This window comes from Acanthopagrus latus, chromosome 6, assembly GCF_904848185.1.
Source record: "Acanthopagrus latus isolate v.2019 chromosome 6, fAcaLat1.1, whole genome shotgun sequence".
Taxonomy (NCBI): domain Eukaryota; kingdom Metazoa; phylum Chordata; class Actinopteri; order Spariformes; family Sparidae; genus Acanthopagrus; species Acanthopagrus latus.
The window spans coordinates 4,638,327-4,652,845 of NC_051044.1; the positions used below are offsets into that span (position 1 = coordinate 4,638,327).

At 40.1% G+C, this 14,519-nt stretch overlaps 1 protein-coding gene and 1 long non-coding RNA gene across 8 annotated transcripts in view; one reads left to right on the plus strand and one right to left on the minus strand.

Moving 5' to 3' along the window:
• The window catches only part of LOC119020529, a 154,716-nt gene that overhangs the window by 131,266 nt on the left and 8,931 nt on the right, over positions 1 to 14,519 (minus strand). The window lies entirely within an intron of this gene.
• rspo4 (R-spondin 4) overlaps positions 12,572 to 14,519 on the plus strand; it is a 35,014-nt gene continuing 33,066 nt past the window's right edge. Inside the window, exon 1 of the mRNA XM_037099904.1 lies at positions 12,572 to 14,263. Coding sequence (XP_036955799.1) covers positions 14,179 to 14,263 — 85 coding nt within the window. The 5' untranslated portion in view covers positions 12,572 to 14,178. The remainder of the gene's footprint in view (positions 14,264 to 14,519) is intronic.

Here is a 14,519-nt window from a genome sequence, read left to right on the forward strand (position 1 = left end):
TTTTGGGGAGGTGTTACGGAATGTATGCCACACATGGGTACCAGCTGATCCGTTCGCTCTGAAGCAGAGTGGGTTTGGAAGGCTTTGTACTCTCTGGCCTCATGGAACCTACGTTTCTGCGAACCAGGTACATGTCGAAATGTTACGTTCTAAATTTTCGATTTCATGCCGTGACTGTGCTTACGGTCTGGTCAGGTTTAGGGATTTCTCAGATGAGGTTAGAATAAGATCATGTTCTGACTTAAAATACCTGCTTTTATTGCCACGCAGACAACTACAAAATATCCCGAAGGTCAATAAAATTACCTGGTTTTGTTAGTCCTGTTTTTTTTACTGAGGATCATAAATGTAAGTTCACATTAACTTGTGTTTTCTCCTTGTGAAATGCAACAAGACAGATGGATTTCAAACGTCTTTAGTAATCAACATCGTGTGCAGGATGTCTGCAGGTCGAGGCCTCGAGTCATTCATTTGTCTGCAGTGTTTATCATATTTCAATTTCAGCATAAGAAACCCGCCTGTTTTATGTTTGCAAATGAAAAAACAGACTACTCACTTGTCAGCTATCAAATAAGAGCAAATCTTTCTGCTGTCAGCTCTCCAAAAAAAAAAAAGCATTCTGAAAGCCTTTTCAAAGTTACCACTGATGTGATTTCGATCAATAACTCCACTGAGAAAACCCCAGACTTATCTATTCATATGCTCAGTTATATACTAAATTACAGAAAAAACCTTTACAAAATCCCAATTTCATTAAAAAACAACTAATATATGATATACATCATTGAGGGTGGTGTCCCTGTGCAGCCATAAACACAATAAAAAAAGCTCCTTCATTTGTTATTCCATTAAGTGCTACGATGCAAACTAATCAGTCTAATCATTTCACTTTATAAAATCTTATACCTTTCATGCTGGGGAGCCTGTTGCTGTATTAATGCATGCTGGTTGAATGTCTACAGTGGCTGTAAGTATTGAGTCAGTGCGCCCTGAAGCAAAGGAAAAATCTGCACGCAGCAGTGCTCCCGCTGCTCAAATGATTACATCAAGCTTGTTTGTTTCTTCCGACCTCAGAGCAGCGTGCAACATCTTTTGTTCCTCTCGTTGCTCTTGACATGAAACCTAGGTGGAGAATGTTGCGTGATGCCCCTTTATTTCCCACTGAGATGATTGAGTCAAGCTTGTTTTGTCGACACAAGCGGAGTCTGGGATCGGAGACTCCATGGGAGCTCCGCTGCCCATCCAGCACGAACTGAGTCACCGCACCAAGAGCTGACTCATCGTCGTACATCTTTAACCAGAAAATAACATGGTTTTATTGGTCCATTTGGTTAATGAATGATGGCTGCAACACTTGTTTGTAGTTTGGCAGGCAGGTACTAAACATGGCCTTTAGTGGATGCTGTTATCCAAAGTGCCGTGACAGCATGACTTTTATAGAAAATTCCATATTTTTACAACTTTGTTTATTTTTGGTCAAGTTTTGGTTACCATTACTGTAATGATACCCCGTTACTTTTACTGCTTTACCAAGTTAATGACAAGGATCTGGGTATATGGCAGCACTGTTAAAAAACAGCATCCAACAGCGCTCCACAGGAACATAAGCAGTCAGTTTTCAAACAAATTACGTAACAACCATAGTGGGGTTTGTCTGATGTGGCTTTTTCAGAGCCGATACGATTATTAGACATCATGGAGACTAAAAATCAATACTTGTGGACTGATATTCATTTGCAGTAAAAAAGTAAACACTTTATTTTAACATTTCAAACAACCAGTGATGAAATCAACAACAACTACTGTTCTTAAGTACAATTTTTGAGGTACTTTACTTGAGTATTTCCATTTGTTGTTACTTTATACTTCCTCTCCACTGCATTTATTCATTTATTTAATAGATTTAGTTACTAGTTGCTTTGTAGATTGATATCATTTTATTGTTAATAGGCTATTAATTGTGATGTGTAACCAATCAGATAGTGATGTGGGCGGGACATCGTGTGAGAGCTTGTTGCAGAGCCAAAGTAGCACATTTTTAAATTGTATTATTTTATCAGCAATCTGACAGAGAAATCACAGATACCAATAATCAGATAAATGAGTATCTGCCCAACATTCGGCCAGGCTGGTTTGTCACTACACAAGACCAAACCTTAAGTCAGTCACCATCCCTCATGGCACAGAAAAACCGCATGCCGATATCAAGTTTTACCAGGAAGTCGATCTGCAGACGTGGTGGTTAATAACTTCCAAAAGATTTCTTTGAACTTCTGTGGTTGGCTGCTTGTTTTTGTACCTGCACTGTTGGGCCTCTGTGCATGCTGCTCTCGCTCACAAATCTCAATGATGGAGTTTGAGAGTTTAATGTTATCAGAGCTGATAGAACTGATGGCCAAAACAGCACAGAATAAAACCCAGGTTTAAATAAAAGTATACATAGAAACAACATACTTAAGCCCAGGGAAAGGGCCAGTATAAATCTGTGTGCGTCTGTGTGCGTGCCTCGGAGACATAAAAAAAACGTATTTTATATCAGCCTATATACCCGCCTCAGGAGGTCCCCATTCCCTTTCATAGCCTGCCATTACTCCTCAGAGCACATTAGGAAGAATTGAGCACCTGTCAATTTATACTCTTTTGCATTCGTCTTTTATCTTCGGACATCAAGGCGGGACATAAACACAGCCGACGGTTCTCCAGGTCGTATCTGTTTCAAAGGTTCCAGTGATGGATGACTTTTCTGAAGAAGCAGTGTCTCTTTCAGTCCACAGTGAGCGTGTGTGTATGTGTGTGTGTGTGTGTGTGTGTGTGTGTTTGTGTTCGTGTGTGTGTGAGTGCATATGTGTATGTTAATGTGTTTATATTTGGATCATGTTTTTATTTACCAATTTGGTCTCTCTTCATATGTTTCTTTAATCTTCTGAGGCTATTGCACCAATTTTATTGCTTTAGTTATTTGCAGCCCTGTTAAACTGTAGTTTTTCAGCACACAGATACAATTTAAACTAATCCTGAGGGAACGATACCAGTGGAAGACCAAGAAGAAGTTTATCATATATTAGCCAAGAGAGACCTACAGATGCCAGGTTAAAGGAGCACAGTATGGAGACGATCCACAGCAGTTCTGAGAGGACTATGACTCCGGGGACGAGTAGACACAGCAGGCGGGGACAGGAGAGGCATAAAGCGGCAGAAAAGACAAATTGAGACTAAAACTAAAGGGCTACAAAGTGGTTTTATATGACAGGACGGGCCGGGGCTAGCTGGTTAGCATGCTAGATTAATTACATTTATTTATTTGATATGATGGACGTAACAATAACATTAGTGCTGCAACATTCAACCAAGCTCAACAACCAGCAGATGCCCTGCACTTGTGTATTGCCAGACACTAATTCATAACACCTGTCAGGACAGGAGGCTTTTTTTAAAGGTTTAGTTAAAAAAAGGCAAGAAACCTTTTAAAAGTATTGTTTTCGCTCAGCGCAGCTAAAGTGTCCCAGCCTGCGACCGATTGACCCGAGTTTACCTCTTAATGCCCACAGGTAGGAAACAGTTCAGAGCGGCGGAGAGATTCTTCCATGTGGAGGCTTTAATCACGGCTGCGTGCCTCTCGTATCTCCACAGAAAATGACCTTCGTGTTTAGAAGTCTCTTGATAGGAGGAATATGAGGGGGGGGTGGGGCATACTCCAGAGCAGATATCACAAATTTCCAAGGTGCTTATCTGACACTGGCAGTAAAAACTGTTAAAGTTAATAATCATAATTTGTCCACGCCTCATGACGAGTTCAGTATTTCAAATGTCCAATAGAATAATTAGAATATTACAGACAGTGTATGTAAAACACTGTGTGTGTGTTATCTGTGCATGTCCGCCTCTCTGCGTAGGTTTTTTTGTGTTTGACCAGAGATGTCAGTCTTTGGGGAAAGCAGTCAGGAGTCGAGGTGTCAGAGATACGATGTGCAGATAAACTTTTGTTGCCGTGGGGTGCCACTAAACAGCCTATAACTCACACACGCAGACACACACCCCCTGAGCATCTGTTGTACATTTACCCTGCGGTCATGGCCTTGTGGAGCCCCCCTACTTCTCTTCTTCTTCTTTCTTTTACAGGACGACTTTTCTGATCACTGTCGACCCACCCCCCGTTTTCCAAGGAGCAGCCTTCATCCTCTTCTCATTCTATCTTTCCCTTCATCAGCTGTCATCTGTTTCCTCTCTCTCTCTATTGTTCCCATGTCTCCTCTCCTTCATGCCTCAAATCATCTTCAGGAAGAGCAGATTAGTGGAGCCTTATTTTCTGTATTTCTAAGTGTCTTTTTACAAATCTATCAGACTCTGACTCTTTTTCATGGTTTGTGCCGTTAAAGGAAATCTTGATGCTACATATTTTAGACAATAGTGTGCCTTCAACTTTGTGGGGATGGTTTGGCCAAGGCCCTTTCCTGTTTTCAACACCACAATGTCCCTTCGCACAAAAAATAAACAGATGTCTTTATTGATCCCAGAGAAGTGTTTCAAGTATTTTGTCCACAACATTCATGTCAATAAGGGTGGAGTAAATATTAGAAACATTTCTCAGTATCACACAATTCATCAGCCCCACACACACCTCAAAATTCAGTAAGGACAAGATATAAGTGATCAACACCTCTCTGAAATAGTTTCAACAACAAAAAAACGTGGGCATACCTAATAAACCGGCAGCTGAGTAGGCCTACAGGTATGGCTATAAAAGATCCTAAGATGATTGGAAACAGATAAATCTGAACCCACAAAACTCCAACACTGCGAGATGAGTCAGTAATGATTATCATATGTATCTCAGTCTGGTATTTGTGGTATTGGTCCAGGGTCGACCCAGGCTTATTCAAAATACACCGACTTAAACAAACCTCATGCAATACCATTTCAGTACTGAGCTTTGTCTCCCTGCCTGCCAGTGTTTCTAAGCTGCTCTCCTTTACAAAAACATGTTTTGATCAGTGGGAAGTGGATGGACCAGTGGAAGTGACCCTGAGTTATGTCACTCACTCAAGACCTTATATGACCAAATGGTATCACATAACTAAGTAAAGCTTGTGACCTTAATGGTTTTGAATCTGGACCCTCCAGTTGCCCCACCTGTTATTTTACAGTATTTGTCAGTGTGCAGGTAAATATGATTAATGGAACAGACTACTCAATATTGAAGGATTTCAATCAAGTTCAGGTCACTACTCGTCAGGGGCGAGAATGGGGTCTACAACTGGCATCAGAACCGGGGTTAGCAGCCTCTACAGACGGTATACCAGAAGTGGTAAGAGACAAGAAGTGGAACAGGTGAAGGTGAGACAGTGACCCTGCAAGACGCAAGAGTACATCTCAGGCCGGGAGGGCAAGATGCACAAAATACACTTTTCTATAGAATGCTGGTTTGAAGTGAAAACAAAATTAGTCATGAACAATGTGGAAGTAAAGTAAAGTTCTCTATGTAGTTACAGTGCATTGCCTTAAAATATATATATATATATATATATATATTTAGTTGCCATATACTTTCAATAAACAACATCAACTGCATCAAAGAACATCCAAAACATTTCAGTGACACATTCCCAACCTCCAAAGCAGCTCTTTATCTGATCGAGGATGCCACGAAGCCACAGAAACATGGACTCAATTGGCTTCACATATATGCTCTCACACACACACACACACACACACACACACACACACACACACACACACACACACACACACACACACACACACAAGCAAGCAAACTCTACATGACCTTGCCTTTGAATTTCCCCTTCCGTTGCTGGTTTCATTCATCTACCCACTACAGTTGCACAGAAGGGGTTTGAAAGTTGTTGGTTGTTTTTTTTTTTTTGCTGTAGTGCTGTCGAGGCATGAAGACCCGCGAGCGTTTGTGTGAAGGGTAGTTTCTAAGATAAGAGAAAGATGTGATAAAAGATATGATACGATAAGATCGTTCCCTCAGAAGATAGAAATAATTCATTTCAAAGACTTGTTGTGACCAAAATGATCATTTCCATAAACACGTGTTATATATACACAAAATATAACTATATATAAACGTAAATGCTTGGGGGCATTGATTGAACAGGATACAAACACGAATTGCACAATATAGTTGCACGGCGTAAATATGAAGCAGTTTATAAATACTGAACATTCAGTATATAAGGAAATGATGCAGACTACATAGAGACTGATACATATATGTATATAAAACATGACTGAAGTATAGTGATAAATAAATTTGCATGCATGTTGAGTAATTGAAAGCACCGAGCATTAATGTTTAATGTGTACTTTGGGTTAAATAAACTTTGTTACTCACATCACATCGCGTAAGTACGTCACGTGACTGAACTTCTGTCATTTAGAGTCATTAACTTCTTTATGTAACACAACTTAAAATCATTCTTGCTCACAAACACAATGCAAACTTTAATCTCTATATTCTCCTGTACAAGAGGGCTGCAGGATCACAGGCTTGTGACAGCTGTGTTTGATGTATTGGGAGTGAAAACAGGCCAGATTTGACTCAGAATTACATACTTTGTCATTTATTAATGTGTAAATAAATGTGCAAAGGATTGGCTCTGTTGTATGTTTAAAGTAAAAACTTGCATATGTGGAGCAGGAATGCACATATACAAGCAACAATGTGATGTTTATTAAGTGAAATGATGGAGAAACTACAGACCCTTGCAGCCAGTACTGGTGGTTGGACTTCTGGCAAAATACCACCGCGGTGAGGGAAATGCTTCACCCTACAGCCCTCATCACCGAATCAGCCACCAACTGTGTGTATCTGGGAAGTTGAGTGTGTGCTAACAATGTGTTTAGTGGCTGTCTGTCAACAGCTGGCTAAAGTGTGTGTTTGTGGGTTAATTTAAGGTTTGTCAGTCAGCGAAGAAACAGCAGCTTGGCATTTTAATAACCTGCTTCAGTTACAATGATGGAGGAGTCTGTGTGCTCAGTTTTGGTGAACCAGCAGTTATCAACAGGATGATAAATCCATGTTAAAACTAACAAGAGAACTGAATTGTGTGCTCCTGTGAGGAGCTTCAAAGTTTCTACGCTATTTTATTCTTGATGGCCTTTTCTTTTTAAGGACAGCTTTGCAGCATTCTTTAGCTTTGAGATTCAGGAACTGCGTGCAGTGAAGCATTTCTGTTACTCACATCAAAATAGCATTTTTCTTTTCTGAGAGCGTGCAGACCCTTTTATGGTCGTTCACGTAATTGTTTTTTGGACTATCCCCGAACTCTACATACTTCAGAGAGTTGTTTATACGGTTTTTGAGTTCACTCTTCTATAAAACATATTTTTTCCATTATCAAATGGCATCCCTGTTTTTAAAGATGCTGGTGAGATACACAGCAGTGGCCACTGCTGTAATGTGCAACCTGATAAAATCCAGAGAGCTTGTCTGGCTCTCTACATTGGCTTTTTTCTTTCAGATTTTAGTCACTTTAAGAGAGATCTGCGAACATGGATCTGTCAGTATATCCCTCTCTGGTCCTGTGTTGCTGTAACAGTTCAATTTAGCCTGGAGGATGAATAAAGTTGTTTTATATCGGCGGGGAGGGAGGGGAGGGTTTATTGGAGCCTGCAGAATTTAATGGCGCTCAGTCGTTTCATTACTAAGGATCTTAGCATAAAACTGAACTGAACTAAATAAACAATAGGCTACATTATGTAAAATGTGTCGAATTACATTGTAAAACAGAAGGTCAACACCATCAGGGTGTGGAGAGCAGAGCCATAGTCACGTGAACGAAATGGAAACAAACTGCGATCCTGATTGCGTTTTCATCCTTTTATCCATCAGAAAATACAGTATTCCAAAGTAAAATGCCATTTAACCTGCAATATCAAGTTCAGGCAACCTCCGAACTATTGATTGACATCTTATTTGACCAATTAGAAGCTTCTATCCCTGCCCTGCAGCTTACAACAGCCAAACGTGAATATATAACTTAGATGGCCTCTAACGCCCTAAGCTTTGATGCTTTCATGCAATTTTCTCTTTGTGTAGGCATTGTTTTTTCACCCGGGCACTTGTTTGTGACTCTTATTATTTAAAAAAATGTTTAACTAATATGATTTGTGTGGACATATGATGTGAACCCATGGTGTTTCCAAGACAAAGGGGCTGTTATCTGTCATCTGCAGGCTTATTTCATCACTACCCTTCTATGATTTTATCACCTCTTTCTGACTTGTCTGTAGGTTTGAGAGGAGGCTGTAAAAAGCCAGCAGGTTCCTTTTTTTAACAGTGAAAGTTGACTCATTGCTGTTCTGCATCTGAAACACTGTGCAGATCATCATCAAAGTCACATCATCATAGCATCATCATGCTCTGTGTGCCAGAAGGAAGGTAAGATTTCTCCTCAAACGTGTTGGCAAGATGAAGATCACTTATTTTACTTTCAAGCTCAGAACTGAAAGAAATGAGCTGTCCTTCAACATTCTGCATTACTGAACCACCACCATCTGTTTAAAGGATATGATCACACACTGGGTCACGTGTGTTCATACATATAGAAGAACACACGCTCAATCTTCCTTTCACCACGTTCAGAAAAGCCAAAATCTTAAAGCCGGATTGAGCTTGTCATCAGAAGTGCCAACAGACGGAGGCAGCGTCCTCCAGATGCCAATAAGAGCTTTTTGTCCTTAATGTCTCTCTCCACATTTCACCACAGGCCACAGTTTACTCTGTCCAACCCTGTAGAAAGGCTGCGGCTTCAAAACATCAAAATAAAAAAATACAACCAGGCTTAATGTGGAAGTGGAGTCACTACAGGGATGCCATTATTGCTAAATATGTGGGGGAGGGAAACTAATCAAAACCTTGTATGTCAGTAGTCATTTCTGTTGCTCCTCAATAAACACAAGAGTTGTTTTTTTCAGACTGACAACTGGATTGACATTGAGCGACACAGAGGATACAAACAGCCGACAGGAAAGTTAAATTGTCTACATGTAAATACCATGAAGAACAATCTCTCCTGTTACTATAGATTTCAATCAGTGCGGCTGAAAAGCATACGCAAGTTGACCAAGGCTATATGTTAAGACAAGGGAAGACGAGTCTGCGTTAGCAACACGGCTACCGCTAGCTGCCTGGCTACTGTCAACTGCAAAAATATAAATGCAAGGATCGCAATTTGACCTAAAAACACTGAACACCGTGCTATGGAAAATGTAAATAAATTTAAATTAAGTAAGACACCTTTTGTTTTACCTCTGTTTCGATCACTCTACCTCTTTTCCACAGTTTCCACAGTTATTCCAGTTGTTCCAACAATACTTGGGAATAGCGACCGCGGAAAACATCACCTCTTCCTGTTTCGGTTACACAATGGCAGATATGCTTCCTTTGTGCTGTTATTAAACCATTTTATCTCCAGGAAAATCTAGCCAAAAAGCAGGGTTTATAGGTAACCAACGTACAAGTAGATGGATTACATAAGTTAACTTATGTACATGACTGAACTTATGTAACTAACTTGTTTATTTGAACCCAAACCATGATCTTCTCCTGACCCAAATGAACACGTCTGTCCTGTATGTTCATCCTGTACACAGTCTTTATCATGTTTTCTCCAACGGGTAAACACGTCGTCTCTGAGACCGGTCATTGTTGACGCCACAACAAAAACAAACATTTGGTTTAACTTTCTGACCAGAAGGAAACAAAGAGGAAGGACGAGGATTAGTGTGAAAGCAAAAAGGATTTTATTTACATAAATAAACTGCCATCAGTTAACCAAAACTATGAGAGTCTGGAGGCCTGCATAAACAGAATAAAAGGACGGGGAACGTCTGGGCCAGGAGCTTAATGGGCCGTTGGATCCAGAACGACCCCCCTAAACTATCAAAACAAGACAGTATATAAACTTAGTGAACTAAGCCACAAAAACACACAAAAAAGGAGCAAAACAAACAACACACTGAAATGGCCAGAAGGCTGCTTTGTCTGGGAGAAAGCAAAGACCAAGGGCATCCTCTACTCACCCCGTCATGTTTTCAGTCATAGAATAAAGATGTACGAGATAAATATCAACAAATCTGATTTCTTACCTCTAATTTAGATGAAAAATATGTTTTTTACCTGCCTGTCCGGTTTTCTGAAAATCAAAAAGGATTTAACAGTTATTCCTGAATTACTTTTGATACTGTTGATGCAGTGGATGTTTGGATACCTCCCTCAATATAACTTCTTGAGCAAAAGTTATTTTGTTTGAAAGTTAAACCAAACGAAAAACATTACTTTTGTGATTTAATATTTCATTAATTCTTCTGGCTGCAGGCTAACTGCTTTAATTCAAGGCTTCTTGCTGCTGCTCTTCCCCTGATCAACTTTCAAAGAGCTGCAGGATTTAGTGTCTTGCTCAAAGGCACTCCAGAGATGGCTCCATTAACGGTTGCATAGATCAAACCTGTGACCTTTCTTTTATGGGTTCTTTCTAACCGTTAGGCCACCCTGACTGCTGGAAAAAAAAAAAAAAACTCCTGTTTCAGAGACATGAGGTTGTCGTTCCGCAGCAGTGTGCATGTAATACCTTCGGCATGTGGGCATGTACTAAAGCTTGTAGTTCATCAGCAGATACTCTCAGTTCAATATGGCAACAAATATCCTTCAGTGATTTCTTGGAAAATATTAAAAACATCCACTGATTTCATGATAACATTAATAGGTTTGTCAAAGACACCTGAAGGGGTTCTTCAGCTGCTGTCACCCAAAAAGGTTCCCCGAAGCTCTTTTCCTTTTCAGAGTGTACAAAAACACATTTCTCTCGTACGCAGAGCTGCATCTTTGATCTGGTAATGAAGGCTCAAGTGAGTCAGTCAGTAAATGAGTTTTAGCTCAGAAGGAAATTGGTCTAAATAGAGACATGACAGTGAACATTAAAGTTGCTATGAATAAAGGGGATGGAGAGACAGGACAAACACGAGAGGATAACATGCAACAAAAGGTCGTGAGTCAAAGTCAAAGCCACAACACTGCGGCCACATGGTGTGCACGTCTGGCCTATGGAGCTCATTCGCTCAAATATACATATGTATTTTATATAGAAGGAGCATTTTATGTATGTTTCATGCAACTTCTCCACATGTGAGGGAAGCAAATGATCTGTTTTGAGTGTTTACACTGTGTTGCACATGGGGGTATTTATAGATTTCACTGTAGTAGATGTTTCTCCCTCGACTTCACGCTCGCTCAGCTCTCTGGAGAATCAGCTTGTTACAGAAAATAAGCAGATCAGATTTTTCATGATGTGAATTGCAATGTTTTGCTTTCAAGTGAGATCATTAACCAAGCGATTAATTCCAGAAAATTAGGTTCACATCCAACTAACTTGCAACAGCAAATACATTTTGAAAAAACACAAATAATGCAGGCCAGTTTTAATGAGGAAATGAGGTTCATATTAGCTACATTTTCTATAACAAGTTCATTTCATTTGCAATATCCGCTCTTGGAATACACTCTGCTCGTAACATCTTAATCATGATATAAACCCTTTTTATGGTCATGTTTAGACACTCGGCTCTTTGTTCAGTGAAAAGTAACTTCAGTGACCAAAACAATAATCCTTCCCAGGGTTAACCTACACGATACTGTTGCCAAAACTTAAGAACATGTAAGATTCAAGATGCACAACCCAAGACTCTGGTTTCTTGTTGTTCATCCCCCATCCACCCTGACCCATGTGCAGTTAATACTTCAAACACTATAAAAAATGTTGGCATCAAACTCAATCCAGGCGGCAATTATGTTTCTTTACAAAATGTAACTGTAAAGAAATTAGTAGTATATAAACATGGGTTGGATTTAACATACTTTGGTGTATTTTTTTCTCGCCCACATTGATGTTCCTAGACATATTTATATAATATAAATCTCATTAAAATGTATACTCCTCAGGGGGGAGTAGTTAAAATCTCCCCCTATGAAACGGGACAACCCTTCAAGATTCTCATACGTCATCTGTACTCATCAATGGTGTTTATGTAAACAGCCGTAATAGGACATTTCCAATCTGCTATCCTCAGCTGAGGTGATTTTTCCTGCGTTACTGTGCCAATCCTGATATCATCACAATGCTATTTTCCATTTATCTGATGGAGATACAAAAGCATGGACGCTCGATATTCACCCTATCAATCAAGTCATAAAAAAAATAAAGAAAACTGTCTGTTACCTGGCATTAGCATCCTGTTCCCCCACCCTGACAGCCTGCACTGATACTGGAAGAGCGTAACCATGTGCAGCAGCTTCACCGCTGGACTCAAGTTACATTTTGGGTGTCAAATGTCGTCGAAGGGCAGAATGCAACATTAAAATACATAAAAATGCAGGACTGTCATGCACAAATCAGCAATAACAAGTAACGTTAATGAGCATATTAGCAACCAGAACCATCAGCAAACTTGTAGTGTTAATTGTTTTACCCAATTATTGTTTTTCATGAAGAGAAGGGCCATAATACATCGGCATGTATTCCCAACACTTTGCCCATCCCAACGGGTGTGAAGGTGGTAAACAAAGGGGTAGGACGGGGGGCAAGAGGGGATTCAGAATTAGACTTTAAACTCTGCAAGTGCACAATTGGTTTGAAGCATGAATCATATATTTTACAGTATATTATGACTGTATGTTATGATATCCACATTTTCCAGTTTTTTATTCAAGAATTATTCATGTTCATAAGTTCACCTCATGGAATCTTTCCTGTCTCACCTGTAACATCCAGAATTTAAATGTGTTTAAAAATGCACTTTATATTATCTTTTTATGTTGCCTGCTTCCTTGATATGTTTTCACACTGAAAAGGAGCGGGAGGTAGGCAGTAGGTTGTCTGTAGTTACGACAGATCTGTATATTTGTGCTTAGCAACATACATAACCAGTAACGGGCCAACTGGCCTCCTTTCAAACTTATTAAAAGGCTGGAATAAGGTTGTTAAAGTGCAGAATTTGGCCCACTTTTGCTCTTCTACAGGCTTACACGTGGCTGAGAGATGAACCTAACAAAATCTTAACAATACCTAAGGCGGAAAATTAACTGTAAATAACGAGAACCACATTTTTGGGGCTTATCAGACAGAATTATATAATATTTAAGCATTCTGTATAGATTAAGAAAGCTTAAATATGTCTGTACATTTGTCTGTAACTTGCAGAACAGGAAACCATATGATCAACCACAGAGGTTTTATACTTATACTGAACCACACAATTCATATCTATAAACACACAGCTGAGTCCATCTTTACAAAACTGCTTCATCCCAGACTTCTAAATCGCAGCCATACTGCGTACCTGACTACTTACCTAAGCAGGCACAACAAACCAATTGCAACAACATGGCACACTGTAATCAAATTTGAAACTCTCAGCTATGCCGTTCTCCAGCTGTTTTTCTTCCTCTCAGGGTGGTCAAATTAAGTTTACTGACTGCCCACATTTAATAGGATTGCCACAGAAAACAATGCTGCCCAGTACAAGCAAAATAAATAAATACATTTGAGACGGGTAATAAAAAAAAAGAAGAGGCCGAACAACAATAGATAGAGCCAGGAGGAGGGGGCTAAAGATCAAGCTGGAAATATGGAACCACTTAGGCCCAGAGAGTGCACCCTATAAAGGGTTAAAGATGGCTACGGGATAAGTGGAGCTCGTTTATCGCAAATTTGACAGTGGTAGTTAAATTGTGAGTTTTCTCTCCAACTGCCAGTCTAGAGAAGCAGGCGAGGCACTCTTCTCTCCTCACATCACGTCTTTCTGGGTCTCCTGTGCTTGTCTTTGGTTGTTTATGGTCGCCTGTCTCCTCATCTTAGCCCTAAATCTTCTCCGTGAAACAGGACAAAGGAGAAGAGGATTTTCTACTCTGTCTCTCCTCTCTTCTCTCACCTTCACGCTCACCGTTTTCATCGCCGCTCTGGGCCTCCGAGATTATCCTCTCGACTTCATCTCCATCCATCCCATCATCTTTCAAACCCCCATCATCTCTGTCCCTTTTTGTTTCTTCTTGCCTCTTTCTGTCCCTCGCTGTGGAACTAAATCTTCAACCTGCCACCCCTGGAGTCCCTGCAGATGACCGCAGCCTGGCGCTGAAGTGGGCGCTTGCCAGCAGCCCAGATGCATTTGCGACTCTTTGCCATTGTGATGTCCTTGCTATGTGAGGTGATCAGGATGGGGTCCGGTGTCGTCCAGAAGCAAAACGGTGAGTGCAGCGAAAAAATACAACCGAAATGTGGATTTTTGGGGGTCATACCTTTAAAATGAGACTTTTTTCAGCCACTTGCTGTAAAGTCTCTTCAGTTTCTTGCATGAATGCAACTGGCTGTATTTTGTACATTTTACTCAAAGTTACCATGCAGATGTTTTCATTTTAAACTGGATATATTAGAATTGCATAGTGAAGTATTACCAAATATCTTCAAACACATCAAATTACACAACATTTTAGTATTGAGGAG